This window comes from Genypterus blacodes, unplaced genomic scaffold, assembly GCF_046128005.1.
Source record: "Genypterus blacodes isolate CSIRO-AG114 ecotype Tasmania unplaced genomic scaffold, CSIRO-AGI_Gbla_v1 ptg000002l_1, whole genome shotgun sequence".
In the NCBI taxonomy this organism is placed as follows: Eukaryota; Metazoa; Chordata; class Actinopteri; order Ophidiiformes; family Ophidiidae; genus Genypterus; species Genypterus blacodes.
This window is the reverse complement of record NW_027466816.1, coordinates 784,409-808,079: the sequence shown is the minus strand read 5'-3', so window position 1 is coordinate 808,079 and position 23,671 is coordinate 784,409. Positions and strand designations below refer to the sequence as shown.

General features: G+C 45.8%; 5 protein-coding genes and 1 long non-coding RNA gene across 7 annotated transcripts; 3 read left to right on the top strand and 3 right to left on the bottom strand.

Annotated features, from left to right (window-relative positions):
• Positions 1–5,092: 5,092 nt before the first annotated feature.
• On the bottom strand, positions 5,093–7,494 carry LOC142993175 (lysophosphatidic acid receptor 6). Of its 2 annotated transcripts, XM_076143921.1 has the most exons (3): positions 7,361–7,494; positions 6,296–6,964; positions 5,093–6,218 (listed from the first exon to the last, which is right to left on the bottom strand). In XM_076143921.1, the coding sequence occupies exons 1-3, from the start codon at positions 7,367–7,369 to the stop codon at positions 6,039–6,041; spliced, it is 858 nt and encodes a 285-aa protein (XP_076000036.1). In that variant the 5' UTR covers positions 7,370–7,494; the 3' UTR covers positions 5,093–6,038. The 2 variants fall into 2 exon arrangements, with proteins under 2 accessions (XP_076000036.1, XP_076000018.1); XM_076143903.1 differs by having other exon boundaries at positions 5,093–6,964.
• Positions 7,495–8,387: 893 nt separating this feature from the next.
• On the bottom strand, positions 8,388–10,607 carry tm4sf21b (transmembrane 4 L six family member 21b). The gene is made up of 5 exons (XM_076143698.1): positions 10,416–10,607; positions 9,859–9,924; positions 9,382–9,527; positions 9,092–9,281; positions 8,388–8,917 (listed from the first exon to the last, which is right to left on the bottom strand). The coding sequence occupies exons 1-5, from the start codon at positions 10,605–10,607 to the stop codon at positions 8,915–8,917; spliced, it is 597 nt and encodes a 198-aa protein (XP_075999813.1). The 3' UTR covers positions 8,388–8,914.
• LOC142993128 (uncharacterized) lies at positions 9,158–11,266 on the top strand. The gene is made up of 3 exons (XR_012961103.1): positions 9,158–9,265; positions 10,219–10,336; positions 10,437–11,266. It is a non-coding gene; the product is annotated as an uncharacterized LOC142993128 (long non-coding RNA).
• Positions 11,267–11,362: 96 nt separating this feature from the next.
• On the bottom strand, positions 11,363–12,747 carry mblac1 (metallo-beta-lactamase domain containing 1). Its single transcript, XM_076143576.1, has 2 exons — positions 12,246–12,747; positions 11,363–11,856 (listed from the first exon to the last, which is right to left on the bottom strand). The coding sequence occupies exons 1-2, from the start codon at positions 12,672–12,674 to the stop codon at positions 11,617–11,619; spliced, it is 669 nt and encodes a 222-aa protein (XP_075999691.1). The 5' UTR covers positions 12,675–12,747; the 3' UTR covers positions 11,363–11,616.
• A 451-nt stretch (positions 12,748–13,198) lies between these two features.
• mpdu1b (mannose-P-dolichol utilization defect 1b) lies at positions 13,199–15,814 on the top strand. Its single transcript, XM_076143458.1, has 7 exons — positions 13,199–13,365; positions 13,884–13,949; positions 14,305–14,437; positions 14,673–14,758; positions 14,846–14,964; positions 15,047–15,157; positions 15,255–15,814. The coding sequence occupies exons 1-7, from the start codon at positions 13,245–13,247 to the stop codon at positions 15,390–15,392; spliced, it is 774 nt and encodes a 257-aa protein (XP_075999573.1). The 5' UTR covers positions 13,199–13,244; the 3' UTR covers positions 15,393–15,814.
• A 3,376-nt stretch (positions 15,815–19,190) lies between these two features.
• On the top strand, positions 19,191–21,588 carry sox19b (SRY-box transcription factor 19b). Its single transcript, XM_076158401.1, has 2 exons — positions 19,191–19,846; positions 21,330–21,588. Exons 1-2 carry the CDS (start codon positions 19,191–19,193, stop codon positions 21,586–21,588), a joined length of 915 nt encoding a protein of 304 aa, XP_076014516.1.
• The last annotated feature ends 2,083 nt before the right edge of the window (positions 21,589–23,671 follow it).

Genomic DNA, 23,671 nt, shown 5'->3' with positions numbered 1-23,671 from the left:
CCGTCAGCCGCGGTCCGACTTGGAACATGCAACTGACTACGTGACAGGACAGAGAACTGTTCTAAAGAATGTCGCCGTTATGGGACTAATACAGGTTTTATCTTATCTTATTTTAAACATTTAGTTGGGAAACTTAACTGTGTGCGTGTGTGTTTATTAAATAGTGTTAGATAAATCCCAGCCGTTGAGCTGAAATTGTACACTGCAGCAGCTGCTACAACATGTCAGACACACAACGCACGCACACACACACACCACATCACTCTGTGTTCATGCAGTGTAACGTTATGAGTAACAGATGACACACCTCCGTTGACGTCACTCGTCATGCTGCTGCCTGTGTGTATCGAGTTCCCTTGTTGAGGTATGAGGCTTCTCCCTCCGTTACTTTGTTTGTTCAGTATTTTTCATCGGAGGATTCCTATTCATAGACAACCCAATGCCCGTGCTTGCATGCTTGTGTATGTGGGCCCTCAGTTTGGCTCGTAAGGTGCAGTGATACGCTCCTACACCTTTTGTGAACCTTGTTTGGCGTTGTTGTGTCTATACTGCGCACACTGCCATGAATTGACCCAGAGCACAGCAGGCGTGAAAGGGTGAGCCTAGCAGCCAATGTGCAGGGTGAAGGTTTTCCCAAGGGTATAATTGAGTTCGGTAAGATTGTAACCCTTTAGATTTAAGTCCCATTGTGCAACCCTATTGAGCTCTTTGGTCCGGTCACACCCTTCAGTAGAAAACTCACATTGGACACAGATCCGTAGTGAAGATGCTTCGTCATTCACCCAAAAGGCTTCTTCAGTTCAGGTCAATGTGGAAACTAGAGCCGGAATTTCTCACCTGGCAGACCTGTCCATCACTGGAACAGATCCGCCTGCTGTGGAATTCACCAGGGGGGACATGAGGAACAAACAGGCCTTTCTATACTGCAGTTTCATTAGGGTTTTTTTGCCGTTTCACGTTCAGGTTTACAGAAAACTCTCAGAACAGAATCTTCATTGAATTTCAGCCTCTAGTCTAGAGCAGTGATTCTCAAACTGTGGTACGCGTACCACTGGCGGCACGCCTGCTCCCACCGGTGGTACGCGGAGGTACGCAGGCTAAACTTAACTTTGATGGCAAGGTGGTAAGCGGAGATAGGGGGGAAAAAGTATGAGCGGTCCAAATTCACTTAAGTCGTGGCTCCAGAGGGGAACTAAAAGGACGAAGTCTGCGGATCAGGAGGAGGATATACTAAACAGCCTGAACGACGGTGAACGGAGTGCGAACGTTAGCAGCAACATAAGTCGTGAGAAGTGTCCACAGCGCCGGTAGCTGGCTGCAAAAAGCGAAAAACAATACGGAAAAATGCGGGACAGAGGACAAGCCAAAGCCAGTGTGTGGTATGTGGGGATGATCTCAGCAATGAGTCCATGAAACCATCGCATCTCAAACGGCATCTTACAACAAAACACACAATGCTGAAAGACAAACCAGTGGAGTTTTTTGTAGGCAAACGTGATGAACTGAGGCAGTCCTGATGCGCAATTCAGTTCCGTGGTGCACCTGTGGTTAAAGCACAGGAGGCTTCTTATTGTGCCTAGCCTCCGCATAGCGAAAGCAGGTAAGCCGCACACGATCGGTGAACTAATGTGTTTAACGTTAGCAAAAGAGATGGTACAAATTATGTGTGGCAAGAAGATCACCAGTTCAATTTGGTGCCACTTTGAAATAACACAGTGTCGCGGAGAATAGGAGCCATGGCAGATGATGTTGAGACGACACTGAACGCATTAAAAATAGTTGCTATTATTCCATAGAACTGGAGGAGACTACTGATGATGCAGGTTTGGCCAATTTACTTGTTTATGTCAGATATAAGCATGATGGTGCAGCTTAGGAGGACGTTCTGTTCTGTCAGGCCTATAAGAGTTATAAATAGTTGCCAAAATGCTGTGTGTTTGAAGAACAGTTGGTTGTGTTTTTGATTTATGTTCTCACGTGTGTGTGTGTGTGTGTGTGTGTGTGTGTGCATGCTGTGGGTGTAAGAGGGACTGTTCCCTGCCCCATATAGGAGAGTTGTTCATATGAGAGAGTTCTAGTACCAATTTGGACAATGTGGCTGTGACTGACAAAGGTCAAATTAAATAATACTCTTATGAGGAATAAATTAGCTTCCAGTGTGTATTTTGCATAGCAGCTGAATAGGGTAGGCCTACGCTACTGTATTTCAACATCGGCCATAGTGGTGGTACTTGTAGAGCCAAATATTTTCTGAGGTGGTACCTGATGTTAAAAGTTTGAGAACCACTGGTCTAGAGCACAACCTGGGAGTGATTTGCACTTTAAACCACCGTGCTGAGACTTCTTGAATTCTCAGGCCAAGACCAGGAAAGAGGAACACATTGACCACTAAAATCTTGTTGTTACGCTAAATAGGACTTCAGAACCAAAACCAAATCACAAAAGAAAGGTCAAGAAAAGAAACAACAAATGCAAGAGCCTTTTCTTCAAACAGTCTGACGCAGCACTCCCCTAAACCCCACAGAGTTTAGGGGAGGACACGAGGATGAATTCGGGCTCAAAAAGACAGGAAGTAAGGTAAAAAGTGTGTAAGAGCTCTCCCTGGCTGCGAGGCGGAGGAAGTGCTTCTCCTCTGTCTATCTGCTTCCTGTATGGAGCTTTAACTCAGACTGGATTAAAGCTCCTTAAGCTGCAAACTCCTTTATCCTGAGAGTTCATACACAGTACAAAGTGCTCAAACTAAATAGTAATAATAACCAGTCATCATAAACAACTTGAATAAAGAAGTGTATCAAAGATTCATCTCTGAGGCGCCTCAGAGTTTGATGTTTATAACTATATGCAAAGTTCGATTATGAGGCCAAACGCATATTTCAGTCCATCAGGTCCTGATTTGGACCAAACTGCACCTATTGGTTATCTGTCATGGGATCAATAGGACTTTTTTTTTAATGCATATGCATTACTTAGGAAGAATCTGACAGCTGAAATCTCTCACAATGTTCAGATATCATCAAAAAAAGAACCCAAGCCCTGGAGACATGCACGTCATCAAAACCACAAACGCTTTCAAGATGGAACAATTCAAACTGTGTCCCACATCTGTGCTGCTTCAGTCCACAAAGTGACACGTCAAGCAGGTACCCTCTGACTAATTTATCCGGTACTTTACCATGAAGACTTTAGAGGACCGCAGGGACCAAACACACTCACCTTTCACTCTAGTATGTGTCTGTCCTGGTCCCACCCGTCCCTCCTGTTCCCCATCAGATCTGCTCTGGATCAGCCGGGAGCTTAGAGCGGCTCATCCCCCCTGCCCCCCTCCCTCCCTCCCTGCTGTGTGAAGCCACGTGATCAGGATCCATCCCAGTCCTGAACCTGTAAATGACATAGATGATTGTAAATAAACTCATTTATTTATTTATTTACTTTATTTTACAGAGTAATTGAACACACACACATACACATAACATAAAAGGGAATAAAATGCATAAATACTTTTGATGCAAAAAAAATGTTTTGACCTATCAGATGAATCAGCAAAAAGCACAGATTATTTGTAGTTATTCAAATATCTGAATATTGAATGGGAGTAGTCACACATTTATTTAAGGTCATTTGTATTTTCTATAGCTGCAAAAAATAAACCTTGGTTCACAAAGATCTGTCTGTCTGTTGTGATTTCAATGTTATGTTATTTTTACAATAAAGGTTTACTTTTTTGCGAAATTTGTGGTTGTTAAGACAATTGGTTTTTTTTTTGGTTTTTTTAAACCAAATTTCTCCCCCACAAATTTGAATGTTCTTTACATACACACTTGGACTTTGAAGGAGTGAGAGAGCTAAAATTTCAGACACAGCATCCAGGCTGCAATGGCATAATCTATGGCACTTCATAGTAACCATGGACCAATTGGGCCATTTTTGTAAAAGCCCCATATCTTGGACAAGGAAAGAGCGAGAGCTCTAGAATTTCAACCACATCATCTAGATGGCACTGTGATCATTTGCTGCAAGTTTGGGGCAAATTTAAATTTTGGTCAAATTCGGGAAACATGTAAATCGGATTTTGCCTCCCCAGCCAGTTTGATATAAAACACAATTTTATACAATATATATAGTAGGGGGTCCCTGCTCTATCTTCCATCAGTTTGGGGGTCCTTGGCCTGAAAAACTTTGAAGACCCCTGATTTAGAGCATTGAAATTAATTAACTTTTTGAAACACAAATATTTATCTGTTCTCATCTTCGCTATGAGTTTCTGTGACACCAACAAGCAGCTGTGTAAATAAAGATGTAAATATATGAGTGTGTGTGTGTCCTCTCTGTCTTCAGTTCTCCCTGTCTCAGTACTTGACGTGATGATGACATGATTTCAGCTCGGCTCACAAGAAGACGCGACAGCAGCACAGGAAGTGGTGCAGAGAAGCAGAAGTCCATCTTCAGACATCGTTTTCCGCTTTCTGATCTTTTGCAGCGCACATGCAGGAGAGCGAACACATGTCTCAGACCTGGAACACGTCCATGTCACAAAAGACGGAAATGATTAACACATCACTCTAACCACCAAACCCCTGAGAAGGAAACACCGCTGTCACACTGTCTTGTTCTATGGAGCTCATCCTGGCAGTCAGCATCTTATGTAATACATGGTTTTTATCTGAAACATTCAAAGTGGAGATTGTTCAGTTTGTCCTGATTAGCAGCAACATGTTTGTATCATCACTTTAACTTCAGTGTTGAAGGATTGTAAACATAAACGTTTCTGCTGTCATTCATTTAAGTCTTCGTTAATCTGAATAAAGTGAAACAGTTGCTTTGACGGTATCAAGACATTTAATCAGAAAATAAATCCTTTATTTCACGCCATGCTGCTGTTTGCATTGATGTTCCTGCAGATTGCGAAGGTTTTAGACCACAATTGAAAAGATGTGACACTGCTTTAACAGAAGTTAATGATGAGATGATATGGCAGAATGTTATTAGCTCTTCCTCCAAACTTGATGTTTTACATCACGAAATGTCTGTGTTTTGCATTTGGAGAGCTTGTAGTAATTTTACCCCCCCTTATATAAGCTTTTGGTTAACACACACACACACACACACTCAGTCAGCCTTTCAGTGTGAAATGATCAGAATCACACAAATCTGAGCAACATGGATCGCTCAGTTTACTTTAATTATTTAAACTTTATGACTTGTGTTGGACAAAAACAAGTGAAGGTAAACAAGACCATGTTTCTATTATATGATATATGATTCGGTTTCTACGATACAAACTGCTTCTCATTCATGTTCAACATGAACAAACTGAGAATCCTAGGAAACTCGCACATCTACATCAGTCCGGCCTCATCATCAGCATAAACAAATGGATAGAAACGCTTTACCTTCTACCTCACAATTCACAGTTTACGTGTTGCAGTGACATGTGAGTGGAAGCTGAACATCTGAAAAGAAAGTTGGAAGGAACCCACTGACCCAGTTACCAGAGCGAGCACGTCGGTGTGGAACACGTTTATGTCACAGATGCAGAGAAGACACCACAGCAACTGCACAAGGAAACCTGTTAAGTCGGACGGAAACAACACAAGCGCAAACCTTTTAATAGCAAGGTCACAAAGAATGATTGAGGTGCAGGAACAGTGTGTGTATGTGTGTGTGAGCGTGTTAGTATCTGAACAGGTTCTCGCTACATTTACTTGTCACATTAACTGTGAACGTTCCATAACTTAGCAACATTTAAAACATTAGAAGAGGTAACATCACACAGAAGCAGAGCGACGCTGCATGAAACCACAAGTCACAACTCATTCTCTCCTTCTCATAAACACCCACCAACAGCATCACAGTGCCTCCACACGCACGAGCGCACACACACACACACACACACACACACACACACACACACACACACACACACACACACACACACACACACACACACACACAGTCTTATGTAATGCTATGACTGGATGCATTATGATGCTTGACCCTTGTTCTCGTTCTCGCACACTGCTCTGTTCCTTGCACGTTTTTCAGCCTCCAGGGAACTTTGACTGTTCAGCGGGAACATCTTCCTCAGAGCTTCCATGTCCACATTCCTCTTGAACGTTTCTGTGGTGAAGTAATAAGCGATGGGATCCAGTATGGTGTTGAGACACGCCACCATCAGGCTGTAGCGGTACGCAGCCAGCAAGGAGCAGGGGACATCCTCTCTGTAAACGTAGAAAAGGCTGAGGGTGACATGGTAAGGAAGGAAGCTGAGGAAGAAGATGAGGAGGCTGGTGGCTACCATCCTCTGAATCTTCCCGCTGTCCACCAGGTTGGTCTGTGCCACGGTGCTGTTAAGGACGGCCCGGACCAAACCCCAGGAGCAGATTAGCATCAGGACCAACGGGATCCCGAAACCAAAGGACAGTGTGGTAAACAGAACCACCGGCCACGTGGCGTAGACCGGCTGGTTCCGGAAGCAATGCGACTCCTGGACCACCTTTGACTTGAGGAGGAAGATGGGCAGGCTGGATCCAAAGGTGATCACCCACACAGCCAGGCACACCAGGGGGGCTTTCTTCCTCCCTTCCTTGACCCGGTGGGACATGGGGAAAGTGACGGCCACGCAGCGATCGAAGCAAATACACGTGAGGAGGAAAATGCTGCTGTACATGTTGACCAGCAGCGTCAGGCCCAGCCAGTCGCAGAGGCGCTGAGGGAGGCGGGTGTAGCCCAGGAGGTAGGAGACCCGGACGGGCAGCGTGAGGACCAGCAGCAGGTCTGCTATGGCCAGGTTGATCATGTAAACCGTGGTGTGGGATCTGGTCTTGGTCTGTCTGAAAAACACCACAAGCGCCTTCACGTTGAGAATGAGCCCCATGATGAAGATGAAGGAGTAAACGCTGATGAAGACGTAGCTGGATGGAGGATCAGAGGTGACGTTATGACAGGAAGACGTGCTCAAATTGACCTTCAACACACAAAGACAAACATTTCTAGAGTTATTCAGGTAGAAAGAGAGAAGGACGACAGAGAATAAGGAAGAGCCAGAAAAGAAAAGAGCATAATCAGTAATTAATCATCATCATCATGATCATCATCAACATCACCTTCTGGACTTCTTCATGATTCATAAACATTATAACGCAGTAATCAGTGTGTGTGTGTGTGTGCGTGTGTGTGTGTGTGTGTGTGTGCATGCGTGCGTGCATGCGTGTGTGTGTGTGTGTCGTAACGTTGAGTGCAAGGAGGAAGAGCAGCAAGAGTTAAAGAAGAAGTAATGATGCTTCCCTCTGTGTTTGTGTATTTTTATGCAGATTACAAGCTGCAACACAAACAACAGAAATGGAAGAAAAAACGAATTTACCTGCCACATGATATGAAGATCCAGGAGGAAGAGGAGGACCTGTCTATCTGCCTGCCTGCCTGCCTGCCTGCCTGCCTGCCTGCCTGCCTGCCTGCCTGCCTGCCTGCCTGCCTGCCTGCCTGTCTGTCTATCTGTGTGTGTGTGTCTGTGCGTGTTTCTGGTATCAGAAAGGACTCACTACAGGAAGTTGATCAATCTTAAGACACACTCTCTCTCTCTCTCTCTCTCTCTCTCTCTCTCTCTCTCTCTCTCTCTCAAAAATGCTTTACTTTCTTCAGCCAAAGTTGACAGGGAGTTAAGTGAAGCTCAAGTCTGAGCTCCCTGTCTGTCTGTCTGCCTGTCTCCCTCTCTCTCTCTCTTCTGTCTGTCTGTCTGTCTGTTTGTCTCTCTCCCTCCCTAACTCCCTCCATCTCTCTCTCTCTCTTCCCATCTATCTCTGTCTGTCTGTCTCTCTCTCTCTCTCTCTCTCTCCCTCCCTCCATCTCTCTCTCCCTTCCTCCATCTCTCTCCCTCTCCCTCCTTCCCTCTTTTTCTCTCTGTCTACCTCTTTTTCTCCCTCTCCCTCACTCTGTCTGTGTCTCTCTCTTCCTCTCTTTCTCCTTCCTTCTTTCTTCTGTCTCCCTCTTTCTCTCTCTCTCCTTCTCTCTGTCTGTCTGTCTCTCTCTCCCTCTATCTCACCCTCTTTCTCACTGTCTCTCCACTGGTTACCATAGAGGCAGTAGCTCAGTCGGTAGAGCTTCCGCTTGGTAAACGGAGGCTCGCCGGTTCGAGTCCCTGCCGAGGTGCCCCTGAGCATGGCACCGAACCCTCAATTGCTCCCCCCTCTGTAATGGGTGGTAATGTAATGTAAGTTGCTTTGGATAAAAACGTCTGCTAAATGATCGCAATGTAGTGTAATAGAGACCTACCACCGCCGTAAGTTTATAGAAATTGAGCAGTACAAGCGTGGCGTAACAGTGGCGCGTCTGACTCCAGATCAGAAGGTTGCGTGTGCGAATCATGTCAGGGTCACACCATATTTCTTCATGTTTATTGTTTATTTTTAAGCTACTGTGAATTTGATTGTCCTGACAGCAGAAACACTAGAACTCCATCAATCAATCATCAAACATTTCCTCAACCAGCTCACCAGCTTTACATAAACAAATAAAAATTACTATCAGATCAAAAGGAGAAGAAACAGAGTCAACAGTGACGCTTGTGTGCACGTGCCGTTAACAGCGTCTTGTGAAAGCAACAACAACACCAGCAGTTATCTGTGTTTCTGTCTTTTTTACAAAATATGGTGAACGTACAAATCATCATCGCTCAACATGTCTACAGTCATCTTCGTCATCACTCAAACTCCTCCTCTCATTAGGACAAAAAGTGTGACAAGAAAACAACATCAATGTATGGACTCCAACTTTCAGGCGGTGATGATGGTGATGATGATGAGGATGATGATAGTGATCATTTCATTTATTCATATGCTTTCATCCATAAATATCATGATGATGAGGATGATGATGCTGTTCCTTCATTTCTTTGTCGTTGTGGTGTTTGTAGCTTTGTTTACTGTTCAGAGCGAAAGAAATACTGGTTAGTGCAGGCACACCCACACACACACACACATCATATTTTGCTTGTTGTAACACGTCCTGCACATTGATCAAACAGCGCCCCCTGTCCTCTGTCTCAGCTCATCAGAGTGTTTGTACCCATGGTAACGCCCCATGAACCCGGACCCACCTCCTTCCCTGAGCAGGTCCCGCACAGACACCCGAACAGTCCGTTGATCATCTGGATGAGGCAGAGGACGAGCTCCAGACCCGCTGCCACCAGCAGGGTGGAGAACAGAGCCACGTTAAACTCCACCACGTTCTCCGGGATTATACACACATCCCACAGGTCCGTCTCGGTCAGGTAACCGGTGGCGTTCCTGCACACACACACACACAAGTGCGAGAGTGAGACGTCACAGATAAAAGCCGTTACCAGTATGAGCGTGCGTGTGTGTGTGTGTTACCAAAAGCACTCACGCGAACGGTGTCCCCCATGCGAACCGCGGGGGGTTTCCGCCGAACCACCAACACAGCGGCCCGTTCTTAAGCCCCACCGCCGCTACGCTCAGGCTGTACACGGCCCCCGCCACGCCCGCCGCCGCGAAGCCGATAGACAGGAACATCTGCACGGAGGACAAAGGACAAAGTTATACCACCACCGAGATCTGCGACGGTCAAAGTTCACTGATTATGTCCCATCATAAACTAGATTAGAATAAAACCCGATAACATTTATACAAAGTTTTATGATTTTATTACCGGTACTAAAGGCTTTTCAGTTTGACTCTCTCCTGAATATTACACTATAAATTAATGTGGCTTTGGAAAATGTTTATTTTTGATCCGTAACTGTCAATCCAAGCAAAAGCAAAGAAATCTAAACTTTAAAAAAACAACCACATTGAACACTGGCCCCCTCAGGTCAGAGGTTGTGCCGCAGGTTGTGGTACTCACACCGCAGCGGTTCGAACAGCACTTCTGGGCGCTTGTCAGGTGGATGTGGATGGCGGGAATGAGAACCTGAACACGGAAAGAAAGAAGGAAAAAGAAAATCGGATGATCAACATTTGAATCAGAATTTATTTATTTTACTAACTGACTATTTGTAAACTATTTTATGATAGTATAGAGATGTTGTTCATTTATACACGTACATTTATCCATTTTTATGCTGCCAATTAGGGTGGATTCATTGTTTCATTATGCAATGACAGATAAAGTATCTTATCTTATCCAAACATTTTACTGTTGGGGTAAAATGTAATCATCTGTGTGTAAGAACTTAATTTGATTTATTTATGTAAAAACTTGCAGGTTGAAAGTAATGGAAAACAATACGCAGGACTAAATTGAACTGATTGGACTAGTGTTAGTCGGACCAGATTGAACTGGATTGGACTTAAAACTCGGCGTACGCAAGCCATTGATGGCGGTAAGCAAAGTCCAAAATCTGCTGCGTAGCTTCAGAGGAAGTTTGAAGCAGAAGCAGATGAACTTGAAATGAAACTCACCATGATTCCTCCTCCAATCAGGCCTCCCATGTATTTGACCTCCTGCGTGATCCGGTCCGTTCCTTCCCTGTCCAACTCAGCAAACTCAGTTTTAAAGTCGGGGAAGAAGAGCATGAGGTTGCAGATGATAGACACGGCTGCCAGGACGTAGAGGAAGATGGCGATAACCTTGGAGCATCCTCCGGTGCACATGATGCCTGCAGATCAGACCGACGCTTACAAACACTTCAACTCTTGTCTGTCTTCACCAAACGTGAACTGAGCGCTTGTCAGGAGAGCGACAGAGGGATGATGGGAGTCTATATAGGGGTAAATGTTTCATAGGGCGGAGCTGCAGGAGATAAGTTGCCTAATTATCAGCTGCATTTATTGCTGCTAGGTTTCCACTGGGGCCATAAAGGAGCTTTGAGTCTGAATGCGACATAAAAGGAACCAACAACATCGGAATACAATCGGCAAAAACAATAATATAATAAACCAGAACACACAATAATAGAAGCAACATAGATGAGGAACAATGTTACACTGATACTGTAATGATGAGGAAAAGAAGGAAAACTTTATTTTGCTTTGTATTAATTCAGAATCAAACCTTCACCCTTGAACTCACATCAAATCTTTAATCAGGACATAACAACCAGCGTGACAACACCCACAAAGTGTGTGTCTGTGTGTATGAACCATCACCTTATCGTTGAATTATGGCACCACTCAAATAAGTCATGGCGGCTGGTACGGACAGCGTGAACACTCCCCTTACCCACACCCACATGTGCGCACATCATGTTAACCACACCTGTAAGTTCACACACGCACGCAGCTGAGTCACACTGAAATACACAAAGCATACATACAAACAGTAAACACACACGTATGTGGCTTTAAGTGTTGGAACTCTTAAAATAAAATGTAAAAAAGAGAAATAAGTGGAGAGTGAAGTCGTTAAGTTTTGATGAAACATTTTATTTAGACGACTTAAATAAATGAATGACATCATTCAGCCCTGAGCAGTTTGTGTGTGTGTGGCTGTTGCTTCCATCAGCTACTGATTGACTGATCACGTTCAGATGTGATAATGGTCCCAGTTCATTTGGCAGACTTGATTTAGCTCTCCTGTTTTATGACAATCTATACAGGAAGTGACCTCATCAAGGCCTGACTGCACCATCACTGATGCTCCTCCTGACCTCCACCTGTCCCCTCAGCTCCTCACCACTCGGAACGGGAGTCCGTGTCCCGGTATGATGACATCGGAGGAGCGTAGCGCCTCCTGGCGACTGACTTCCTGTACTGCAGGGTTCAAACTTAGATCCTTCCAGCTGTCCTCATCTGTGCAGCAGTCAAATAAATCGCCTGCGATGAGGACTGTGCCGACCGAGGTTCCTCTCACCTGCACGCTTACATCCTGCCCTGTGTGACCTGGGCAAGGGACAACACGCACCTGAGGGACACATGAGACGATGTTTGTTGACCTGTACGCACAAGAACACACACACACACACACACACACACACAATAAAGGCTCTTTCAGCCATGAGTTCTGTCATTCTGCTAGCATCAATGATTAGTTAAGGTTACCAATCAAACTTTCGCTTTCCATGGGGCAAAGTTACGCAACATTACGGCACGAGTCAGGACTGTCGCGCGATCTCTTTCTACGTAACCTCCTCTCGTCTCCACGGCAACGGATGGAGCGCAGTCTTTGCCCGCTTTGTGACAACATTACATTCAAACTGACGCGGTGTTCGGACAACGTGGGCCGGGGTCCACCCGCTAAGAGCCCAGTAGGACCCGTACGTAACGTTAGGGGCGCTGTAGACACTCACTCACGTGCTGATCCACGCAGTAAGCTTGTCCCTGGTCCAGCCCGCTGGGTCGGTACTTGTCCCCCTCACTGACGTCATAGCCCACGATTAGCAGTGCGCCCGGAAACAAGTTCAGGTTCCCAATGTGGTCCGAGTGTCCGTGAGTCCCCACCACCATGTTAATGTCTCCCGGCTCAAGATCGTGCTCCGCGAGCCGCTTGAGCAGGAAGTCCCGGTCCCACGGACCCCCGGTGTCCACCAAGATGGCCTTGGGCCCCGTTATCAGGGAAATGGTCCCGTCCGCCCGGAACGTCCCGTTGGCGTGCGGCTCCAGACAGTAGCCGGGTTTAAGGACTGACACGGAGTACGGCTTACCCGGAAAGTCCAGCTCAGACTTGCTTAAAAGGACCTTCTGAAAGTCCGGCTTAGACCGGTAATTAGAGTCGGAAGCCATTTGGACGTGGCGAACACTGCCGCGGAAAACAGCTATCCCACAATCCACCGCGGTGACCCTCAGTCTCACAACAAGATAAAACAAACACCACAATTTTGAATCATCATAAATTGTAAATATAAGATAAGATTAAAAAAATACGTATATATATGATACGTATTTTGAACATTGTTAATGTGAATTGACTTATTTAAACCCCAAGTAAGCTCGCTAAGCCACTGCTTCATCATACTTTATCCGTCAGAAACACTTGGTGAAAAGATTTTTTTTGTTTTTCTACAGCGTCAAGAACTAACGACACTAAAATGACAAACAAAACAAAACCACCTCAACATTAAAAGGTACGTAATGGCGCAAACAAGAAATGAACATTTATAATCTTACTCCGGGTAAAAGAATGGGGTCATATCATTAGAAAGTCATTCATTCATTCTAACTCTAAACATCCGTGAAGGGTGAAATCCAATTAATGATTATTACACCGGAACCTTGTGTGAGCCCTCAGATCGGACCGGTCATGTTAAGGTGTGACACAGTAACTGTAGCTTTACGTCTGCTAGAGGAAGCGCGATGGCGACCCAAACAGAAAGCGCAGCCTCCTTCATGTACCCTTTAAAAGGGTTTCTACTCTCTTACATCATGTCCGAATCCTGCTACGACGAATTCTTCCTTAACTTCAACTTCTTGCACGGTAAAACCAAACCAACAACAACCAAAAACACCGCAACGTGCGACGTCATTTACCAACTCTGCTCTCCGCGCGCGCGTTCCTCAGCAGTCTTTATTAGTCAGTTATTAACAGCCAAGAAATCAGCGTCACTGTAAGAGTTGTTGCTCTGAGAACTCATTTTGTCAGTTTGTCGCTCGAATCTCCAGTGGACGTTGGTGCCCTCTGCTGGTAAAAATAGCGACGTGCATTAAAGGAGCTGTGTGAATTCTATTTGAACGAAACAAATGGAAAAGCAAAGCAATACTGCAGGTGTGTTTGTGGGGGGCCGACTGTAAACCTGTAGAACCTGTAAACACACAATCAAAGACCAAAGTTTTTACTGACAAGGCAGAAGGACTGTAATCTGATTGATAAGGGACTATTCAATCCCACAATGCAATGTGCACAATGGAATGTTGCACGTACTGACAATGTTGTCAGCGGGTAGCATGTTATTACCTTCTTGTGTGTGTGTGTGTGTGTGTGTTTTACATTTACAGTTCCGTGTCTGAAGGCGGTCCTGAGTAAAGTTCTGGGCATCGGCATCATCCTGGGATCAGTGCTGGGTAAAAACACAGCTACACTCGCACATTACATTACATTACATTACATTACGATCATTTGGCAGAGGCTTTTATCCAAAGCGACTTACATTACATTACCACCCTTCGCAGAGGGGGGAGCAATTGAGGGTTCGGTGCCTTGCTCAGGGGCACCTCGGCAGGGGGCTCGAACCCTCCGGTTCCCAAGCGGAAGCACTACCCACTGAGCCACTCCCTCGCACACACACTCACACAAATAGTACCGTAATATGGTATAGTGACGCTAACCTTGTAAAATCTTCATCATCTTCTTCTTCTTTTACTGTTTGTCCTTCCGACTTCCTGTGCGGCAATTCCAAAAACGTGCTTGCTCTGGTAGTGAAGCTGCCACAGATCCTGAAGGTGATGAAGGCCCACAGTGCTGAGGGCCTCAGCTTCAACTCCGTGCTGCTGGAGCTGCTGGCCATCTCAGGAACTATGGCCTACAGCGTGGCCAACAACTTCCCCTTCAGGTTTACAACAATTTAACAATTGTACAATCCACACCATTGTATTTACGGATGTATTCTTGATACTATGCAGCTCTACATTTATATTAGGATATTTATATTACTCTTATTAGCAACGTATCACATAGTCTGGTATCGCCTTCACACCTGCTGCTGTTGCTTTGCGTCTTGTATCATTGTATCTTCTTCTTCTTCTCTCATTCAAGTCGACTTACTGACTGTGTTGTTTGTGTGGCAGTGCGTGGGGAGAAGCTCTTTTCCTCATGCTGCAAACGCTCACCATCGGCCTCCTCATACAGCACTACGGTGGAAGAACAGGGAGAGGTGAGTTTATGTGAACCCCTGAGCCCAGCTGTGGCGCGGAGAAGCTACTTTCATGTGACTTTTGACCCTTCATTTGACCTCTCCTAGGTGTGCTGTTCGTGTTTGTGTACTCCGTCCTGATGACTGTCCTGCTATCTCCACTCACACCCCCGTCTGTGGTGGTCGCCATGCAGGCGTTCAACATGCCAGCAGTCGTCATCAGCAGAGTGAGACACACACACACACACACACACACACTCATGAGGTTTACATTCTCCTTACAAAAATGTGTGTGTATGTGTTCTGCAGTTGATTCAGGCAGCCACTAACTTCAGTAACGGACACACCGGCCAGTTGTCTGCAATTTCTGTGTTCCTGCTGTTTGCCGGATCCCTTGCTCGCATCTTCACCTCTCTGCAGGTAGGGGGCGTCGTTCTGTCTGACTTCACCATATATCAAATTAAGTATTGATCAGCTGATGCATGTTGTGGACTGATTCCCCCGTGGCCCCCTGCAGGAGACCGGAGACTCCCTGATGGCGCTTACCTACGTCACATCGTCCTCCTGTAACGGCATTATCGCTCTGCAGCTCCTCTACTACTGGAACAGCTCGCCGCAACTCAAGGAGGAGAAGAAGAAGAAGAAGAAAGAGTAAACAAACACAGACGTTTCTCCAGAAGAGGATGATGGGACACTGAAGGACGGAGGCGTGTCCGTTCTCTATATGTGTTACGTGTATGTTATGAGAAACATTTTCGTGACAGTTGAACATTCCTTATCTAGTTTTACTCGTAACATACATGAAAGAGTGAAAATCTGTGTTCATGTGTGACCTCTGCAACCCACACACACACACACATATATACACACACACTCAAGCATGCCACTAAGCAGGACAGAAAATCAGCTGAAGGACCAAATCTGCTTATGGATCCTGTTTTCCCTCTCATTCTGCATGGTGCACACGTGTGCTGTGCGTCATACGTGAAGCAGAGACGCTTCAAGTGTTTGTGCTTTCAGAAAGGAATCAATCTTTGGGAATGGGAATGAAATTAAAAATGTATAATTTGTGTCAAATATGTTGTCAGTCTGTGGTTTCTAATGAAGTAAACAGCAAAGCTACTCAGGCCTCTGATAAACCTCTGATCAGAGAAAGGCAAGATGCTCCATGAATTGATTGATTTGAATAGATTAAAATTGACAGTATGTTGGCTGTGATGGATAATATGATGGATCAAACACTTGAGGGCTTCAGGAGAGAGGGAATCCTGTTTTTATTTCTGCTTTCTTCAGAGCTGCTGTACAAACATGAACTGATCCATGTAGCTGAAAGGGAATATTGATCTGGACGTTGGGGGAAGTTTAGGAGAATATTTGAGTATTGATCTTTCCAGCAGCGGAGCTGACGCTTACGGATTGGGGTTTGTTCCATCTGTACTTGCATCACTTCTCACAGTTATCCTGGATCAGTTCTCTTTCGTGGTTGAAGAGGCGAATGATCTGTCCTGAGGTTTTAACGATGAGCAGGTCAGCGTTACTCAATGATGTCACACGTGAAGGACACGCATAGAAGCACCCCCCCCCTTACAGAAGGCTCAGAGCAGAGCCGACGTGTCATCCATCCATCCATCCATCCTTTCCTCCCCTGCAGTCTCTCCTGTTGTCTCTCTCTCTCTCTTTCTGCCTCTCTGCTCTCATGGTGGCCTCACTCTCTCTTTAAGACCCCTGTCTCACACAGTCTCTCACACACACACACAAACACACTATCCCACTCTCACTCTCACATATGCACACTATCACGCACACACACACGCACACTCTCACACACACAGCCCTGTGACCACCCCTGCCCCCCCGCCCCCGCCCCCTGCTGGGTGTTGCATTGTGGGTCGTGGTGGTTTGTAGGGGGGTGGATTATGCGAGTGTGGGGAGGGGGCTGTGACAGATGAACGAGCTGCTTTACATGAGAAGAGGAAGAATAGAAACTTTTTCAAAGAGGCCTGTCACCCTAAACCTCCCCTCCATCATCCATCCCTTCATCCCTCCTCCTCCTCTTCCTCCCCCCTCGCTCTCCCTTTCTCCTTTCAGTGGAGCCCACCCCCCTCCCGTCCACACACCCTCCCGCCCCCGCGTCTCCTTACTTCTTTACTTCTTGATTTCTCTTCATGTCTGTTCGTTCACATTTCCACTCCTTTCCTTCATTCCGGCGATTTCCATCCTGCGGTTGTTGCGAATACAATGTCACGCTCGGATAATCTAACGTGAGCACAGGTCACATGACTGTGTGTGCCGACATGTGAAGTGAATAATCAGCACTCAGATGCTTTAAAATGTTGCAATGAAGAAAATACGTATGTTTCTAAAATCCGCCAAAACGTATTTTCTTTTGGGTGTGTGTGTGTGTGTGTGTGTGTGTGTGTGTGTTTCTGTGTTTCTGTGTTTCTGTGTGTGTGTGTGTACTCGGGGCCTGAAAATAGTTTGAGCCTGTGACCGGAACAATAAGCACTGATGGAACCGTGTGTGTGTGCAGGGGGGGGGGGGAGTCTGCGTGTGGACGTTGTTCTGAGGATCACAAGTTCCTCAAGTGGAACCACAAAGTGATGTTGTCCTTGATGTGACCTCTATGACCTCTAGGTGTTTCTGAAATTTCCAAACTCATTTTCAAACAACAGAAACTTAATAAACCGCCTTAATACTCTTTTCAGCAAATGACCTGCGCGGCACCTGGAGAAGCTCAGAAGACCACGACTCACCGCAACCAAAGTCCAAACAAACTCAAAGTGAGACGACTGTCAGAACGCAATGATCAGATCAGCTGCTAACGTAACGTAACATTTCCAGCTAACAGTGTGTCTTCATATGTTGGTGAGTGTGTGTGTGTGTGTGTGTTGAGTTGTTTTTGAAAGAGAAAACCTGCGGGTTGGCCGGGGGGGGCAGGGATTCCAGAGGAGGTTGTCGTGGAGATGAAAATGGGTACCGAAGCCCCACAATCCCCAATTAGTCACAAACACACACACGCACACACTCTCATACTCTCTCTCACTTACTCGCACACACAAGACATAATACACTCTCCCACACACACGCTAGGCATACACTCACTCACTCTCATACATACACAAACACACTGAAATAACAGCAAACACAACAAAATCAATCAAATCACACCACTGCAAAAACGTATAAACTTCCTGTGGTTCTGACAGATTAATCATTCTGACAAAGTTTAAACTTGGAATATCACAAAGAAACAAATCAGGCGATTCAATAAATAATGAATAAAGGATCGGCCGCAAAATACCTGCAAATGAGTGAGAGAGTAAGAGGCTGTGTGTAAAGTTTATGATGTAGTTTAATGCCCAGGCGTCTTCACTGCCGTTTGTGATGCTAAACAGTGTGTGTGTGTGTGTGTGTGTGTGTGTGTGTGTGTGTGTGTGTTGTGTGGGTGTGTGTGTGCATGAGTGTGTGTGAGAGGGAGAAAGAGCTCTGCCTGACCAAACCGCTGACTCCACCCACCTTTACAGCTTTCATCTCCCATAATGCACTGCAGCAGGGTTATGTGTACAGTTTACAAGTTGTTCTTTCATAGGGTCACACACACAACACACACACACACAACAGTGAACAAATACACTGGTACTTGACAAAAAATGACACAACTAGTAACTCTTGTAATAACTAAACTAACTGTGTTCTTCCATCAACACTGACTCGTCACAAGCGCCACAATTGTCCAATTGGCAACCAGATCTTTAGATGCCAACATCCGAGAGAGAGGAAGAAGAATGAGCAGGATGAGAAGGGAAGATGAAGGAGAACCATCTCAGAGTTTTTTTCTGTGTGGAGATGGAAGGTCTATCCCTTTACCCATAAGCCCTTTATGCAAACTGTGGAGGATGCATGTGTAGATTCAGAGTATGAAGAAGAAGACACAACATTGTTTTGAAAGTCTCTGCCTGCCCGCCTGCCTGCCTGCCTGCCTGCCTGCCTGCCAGCCTGCCTGCCTGTCTGTCTGTCTGTCTGTCTGTCTGTCTGTCTGTCTGTCTGTCTGTCTGTCTCTCTCTCTCTGACAAAGTTGCCATGGAGGAGCGCGCGCCTTTTCACGTGCTAATGAGCGAGTGAATGAATGAGCTCTGGATGCTGCGCTCCTATTGGCTGACAGCGCGCTGGGGTGCACGCGCGCTAAGGAAGTTTGGAGTTGAAGAGGCGCGTCAGTTCAGACAGAGAAGGAGACAGCGCTCACCTGACGCACATACACACGCAGAGAGTGTGTGTTTGATAAGTAACACTGAGTGTGAAAGAGTGTTTTCTAACTTTGTTGTGGCTCGGCTCTGAAGCTCTGTCACGGCTCGCTTTGTGTTCACTAGCTCATTCGGATCACCGGTGCTCCCGGTCCAGCCTGTAGGGAACCCGGAGCCGCAGGTCGCCGCAGGTCCCCCGGTGCGCGGTGAAGATGTACAGCATGATGGAGCACGAGATGAAGCCTAGCGGGCAGCCTCCTCACCAGGTACCCCCGGGACTGTCACCGCTCACCGGGAACATCACCGGGAACATCACCGGCAACTCTCACCCGGGCTCTAAGACAGCGTGCGCGCCCGTCGGTGACCCCATGGATAAGGTGAAGCGGCCAATGAACGCCTTCATGGTGTGGTCCCGCGGCCAGAGGCGCAAGATGGCGCAGGAGAATCCCAAAATGCACAACTCTGAGATCAGCAAGCGGCTGGGCGCGGAGTGGAAGCTGCTGAGCGACGCGGAGAAGCGGCCGTTCATCGACGAGGCCAAGCGGCTGCGCGCCGCCCACATGAAGGAGTTCCCGGACTACAAATACAAACCGCGCCGCAAGACCAAACCGCTCCTGAAGAAGGAGCCGCAGGTCGGGAACAAATACCCGTTGGCTGCCGGCAGCCTGCCCGGCATGGAGACCTACAGCTGGGGCCACAGCGGGTCGCACAGCGGGGGTCTCACCGGGGGCTACGCCGCCATGCAGGCCGAAGGGCTCGGATACACGCAGCAGCTCCACCGGCCCGTGACCTATGACCTGTCTGCACTACAGTACCCCCCCGCCATGACCCAAGCTCACTCGTACATGAACGGAACCAACGCGTACAGGTCAGTGTTTGTTTGATCGAGTTTAATCTGATGCTGGTATTTTGTGAAATTTTCAGGAAATTCTAACTGAAATACTTCGTTTTTTTAAAATATAATTCTCTAATAAAAGTAGTTCATAACACCTCGATCTCGTTTTATATAAATTAGACCTCACACTATCATAACTTTCAACTTTATTCAATAACTTTTTGCCATTGATGTGGTCCTTTAGCCGTTAGGTAGTTGTTGGTCTGATTAGTGACCTTGTTCGTCCTGTCACAACATCAACTTTTTCACAACAAAAGCAATTCACTGAACTATTTAAATAAAAGTAGCTATGGGTGTAAAATTGAAGATCCAAAGTGTTTTTTGTAAAAACAGATTGACCATAGAGTGTTGTATTAATTGGATGTATCAATAAAAAGCCTTAATTAGCTGCTTATATTATGTGCATAATGCTGTGCTCCATGTTGGACCTGCCTGGAATGTTGATAAGGATGTTAGCAGCAGTAACACAGCTCTGTGTGTGGTCCACCCCCCGCCCCTCCTCTCCCCCCTCACACACACACACACACACACACACACACACACACACACACACACAACATAACCCCCCACCCCAGGTTTTCCTGTTTGACTGGAGAGGAGCTGAAACTAGAAAACAGGTGATCACTGCCTCGTCCTGGTTTATCCACCGTGTTTTGGTTGGAAGATTCACGTGTAAAAACCCTGACATGTTTACTGACAAGTATAAAGTTCCAACGTCACTGAAACGTCAGCCTAATCTTACTGGGTACAGACTACAGAACTAAATTACAAGGGAATGTGACTTCCTACAGGTTGTCCATTTACATAAACTGTAAGGTGCTGACAGGTTTATACTTGATGATACGCGTTATTGATCCCATGACGGGTGATTGATTGACGTTGATCACTTTTTCCTAAACACAGGAAGCCATCAGTAGTAAGTGAATCCCTCCAAATCCATCATTGTCACACCAACTTGGGCTCTGGGCTCAATACTTATCAGACATTGATTTCAACCAACTCAAACAGGAAAACAAGCCTCGCTGACCAACTGCACCAATACAAAGTGAGCTTGCCACTTCAAGTTCGGCATATTCCTAACATCGTCATCTGTAGACGGAGCAACTACCAATCAATCAATCAACCCTTCAGCCCCCCAACACCTCTACATCTGTTACACTTTCCTTATTTTCAAACATTCACCCAATTTGAAGTCCCTCATCAGCTGCTACCAAGTCACGCCCAACCTTTCCTGCTGCCTCCTTCATCCAAGTCATCACGTAGTCAAACTTTTACACCTGTGGCCTGAGCATCAGCATCATCAAACCCTCCCCTCCCCCACCCCCCACGTTGCTGTTGTGAGTTCTGCGTATGAAATGAATACCTGTGTCATTCTATAATCTCCATGACGACAGGTCATGTGTAAAGCCCTGTTGTGATCTGAGATGTGACCTCTGACCTCTCTCTCCCTCTACAGCCCCATGTCATACAGCAGCGCCCCCCCCCAGCAGCCCAGTCCAGTCTCCATGTCGATGGTGAAGGCAGAGTCCCACTCGCCTCCCACCCCGACGCCAAACCACCAGCGAGGGCCCCTGCAGGGGGACCTGAGGGACATGATCAGCATGTACATTCCAGGACCAACAGGGGACGCCGGAGAGCCCACGGCGCCACAGAGGAACTACGGCAGTGTCCAGCAGCACTACCTGACCGGCACCGTCCCACTCACACACATCTAAAGATAGAACTGAGTCAAGGTTTGAATGATGGGAGGTGGAGCGGTCAGGATATCGTTCAGAGAGGCTGGCTGGGTGGGGGTGAGGGGGATGAGTCAAATGTGTATGTGATGTGAACACTTACATGCTCACACACACACCTGTGTTCCATACACGCCAGCAGACAAACTGTGTATTAGATTTTTTTAGATGAGATTCTTCTACCTCTGCAATTTATGGATGTTACACGACTGTGACGCACACAAACACACACACACACACCCTCCTTCTCTATTCAGTTAATTTTCAAACGCCTCTTTGGTACGTTCATATTACAAATTGTCTCTTCTACTCTTTTTTTTTCTGTCTTTATTCTTGACTTGAAGTCAAAAGCACCCTTGCTTCGTCTCCACCATGGATTGGGTTGGGTTGGAGGTCAGGGGTCGTTACAGAACCTGAAAAACTTGTCTAGCTTTTTATTTGCTGCTTCAACTTCAGCAGAGACACAAATGTGGCGACCAGGACGACGTATCGAGCTTTCAGCTTTGCCGGTGTCACTGTGGTTTCAGGGCTCTTGTCTTTATTATCTCTTTGTTTTTTGTATAATTAATTGTTCTTGTTCTAAATCAAATCCTGTTTGATTTGATGTACAAATGCCTGTTGGACAATCGTCAGAGCCTCCACAGGAAGTAAACAGGGGAAAGATTTAGTCTGTTGCACCAGTTTAGTTTTGCCAGGTTAATTAGTTTTAGATGCTATGTTTATTCTGGAAATGTAAAGTTCCTTTGTTCTGGCTGCATTTTTAATGGAGAAATCTCCATTCAAAGGTTTGACGACAAATAAATGGTAAAAGTCCATAACATGGTAAACATCCATGTTGGAAAGAGCTATGACATCATAGGTCCATCCTGTTGTCTTCATTCAGGAGGAAGCTTCACTGTATCACAACTTCATGGTTTTTAATCTGAATATTTTCACAGCTGTGGACCTAAAACCAACCTGAACTGTGTGAATATTTAATGTTAGTTTTTACTTTACTAACTGAGGTCTCACCTCAAGTTAAATTAAAGCAATGTGTGAAGGTTTACACCAACAAATTAACTTTTATACTCACTCTGATCTCTATTTTAGTAAGAATTCTTTCTTGTAAATGGTGTAAAATAGTTTTATAGCATTTTTGTATATAATGTATACATCCTTTAGGCTCTTATACTAAGGGCTGTCATTTCTTTTCATTCAAAACATTTTGTTGATCCATGACAAAATATTAATAAACATTACAAATGAACATGTTCTCCATCATTGATGTTGGTTAAATGTGATAACCTTAGACATTTAAGTGAGTAGTCGATGCCTTGTGTGTGTGTGTGAGAAAAAATTTGGGAATTGCTCCTTAAGCTTTTTTTAAGACTGAAAATCTGCAGTGTTTTCTGATATGATTTCAGAAAAAAAAAGTTTGCACAGTAAAGTCACACTGAGAAAAGCTCTCAGCTGTTTGTCATCATCTAAATCTTTACGGAAAATCAAATTCCAATTCTCTTTTTCTCCCCCCCAGCTAAAATAATTTACTTTCTTCTTCATTCGAGCCCCCCCACCCCCGCCCCGGCACAGAAAGCGGGTGTAATTGGCCGTTTCGGACGCTTTGTCTGCAGCTTTTCAGGCTGCAGGTGCACACAGTAAAGCTGAACTCTGTGCTCCTCCCCCGGGCGCTTTGTTCCCCCACTACCTCCCCCATCACACTCTCCCGCCAGGCAGAAAATTAGGGCTCAGGCTTTAACCCTTTCACCGATAGTGGCCTTTCTCATGGAAATGTGCTGAGACCCTGCACAGCTAATCGCTCAGAGAGGGGAGGGGGGTGGTGAGGGCATCATGATGGAGAGGAGGAGGAGGAAGAGGATAATAAAACTAATTAATTTTGCGTGTAATGCACTTTTCTAAACCCAAAGTAGTAGGATGCAGCACATAACAGTGTTACAAACATTTCCATATGAAGGAATAAAGAGCGGGGGTTAACTTGGTCATTGGTCAGGTGTTTATATTTGTAGTGAAGATTAATGATATTAGTGGTAAACCGCTGTGAGAGAGGAACCCTGAAAGCCTCTGAAGA

What these genes read in the sequence shown, in the direction of transcription:
- sox19b (XM_076158401.1), top strand. Translation starts at nt 19,191, where the DNA reads ATGTACAGCATGATGGAGCACGAGATGAAGCCTAGCGGGCAGCCTCCT. An exon ending in AACGGAACCAACGCGTACAG is followed by an intron (nt 19,847 to 21,329) that starts GTCAGTGTTTGT and finishes CTCCCTCTACAG; the next exon opens with CCCCATGTCATACAGCAGCG.
- mpdu1b (XM_076143458.1), top strand. Translation starts at nt 13,245, where the DNA reads ATGGCGACCCAAACAGAAAGCGCAGCCTCCTTCATGTACCCTTTAAAA. An exon ending in GCCAACAACTTCCCCTTCAG is followed by an intron (nt 14,438 to 14,672) that starts GTTTACAACAAT and finishes TTTGTGTGGCAG; the next exon opens with TGCGTGGGGAGAAGCTCTTT. An exon ending in GCATCTTCACCTCTCTGCAG is followed by an intron (nt 15,158 to 15,254) that starts GTAGGGGGCGTC and finishes GGCCCCCTGCAG; the next exon opens with GAGACCGGAGACTCCCTGAT.
- mblac1 (XM_076143576.1), bottom strand. Translation starts at nt 12,674, where the DNA reads ATGGCTTCCGACTCTAATTACCGGTCTAAGCCGGACTTTCAGAAGGTC. An exon ending in CTTACTGCGTGGATCAGCAC is followed by an intron (nt 11,857 to 12,245) that starts GTGAGTGAGTGT and finishes TGTGTCCCTCAG; the next exon opens with GTGCGTGTTGTCCCTTGCCC.
- tm4sf21b (XM_076143698.1), bottom strand. Translation starts at nt 10,607, where the DNA reads ATGTGCACCGGAGGATGCTCCAAGGTTATCGCCATCTTCCTCTACGTC. An exon ending in TGATTGGAGGAGGAATCATG is followed by an intron (nt 9,925 to 10,415) that starts GTGAGTTTCATT and finishes TTCCGTGTTCAG; the next exon opens with GTTCTCATTCCCGCCATCCA. An exon ending in GCATGGGGGACACCGTTCGC is followed by an intron (nt 9,282 to 9,381) that starts GTGAGTGCTTTT and finishes GTGTGTGTGCAG; the next exon opens with GAACGCCACCGGTTACCTGA.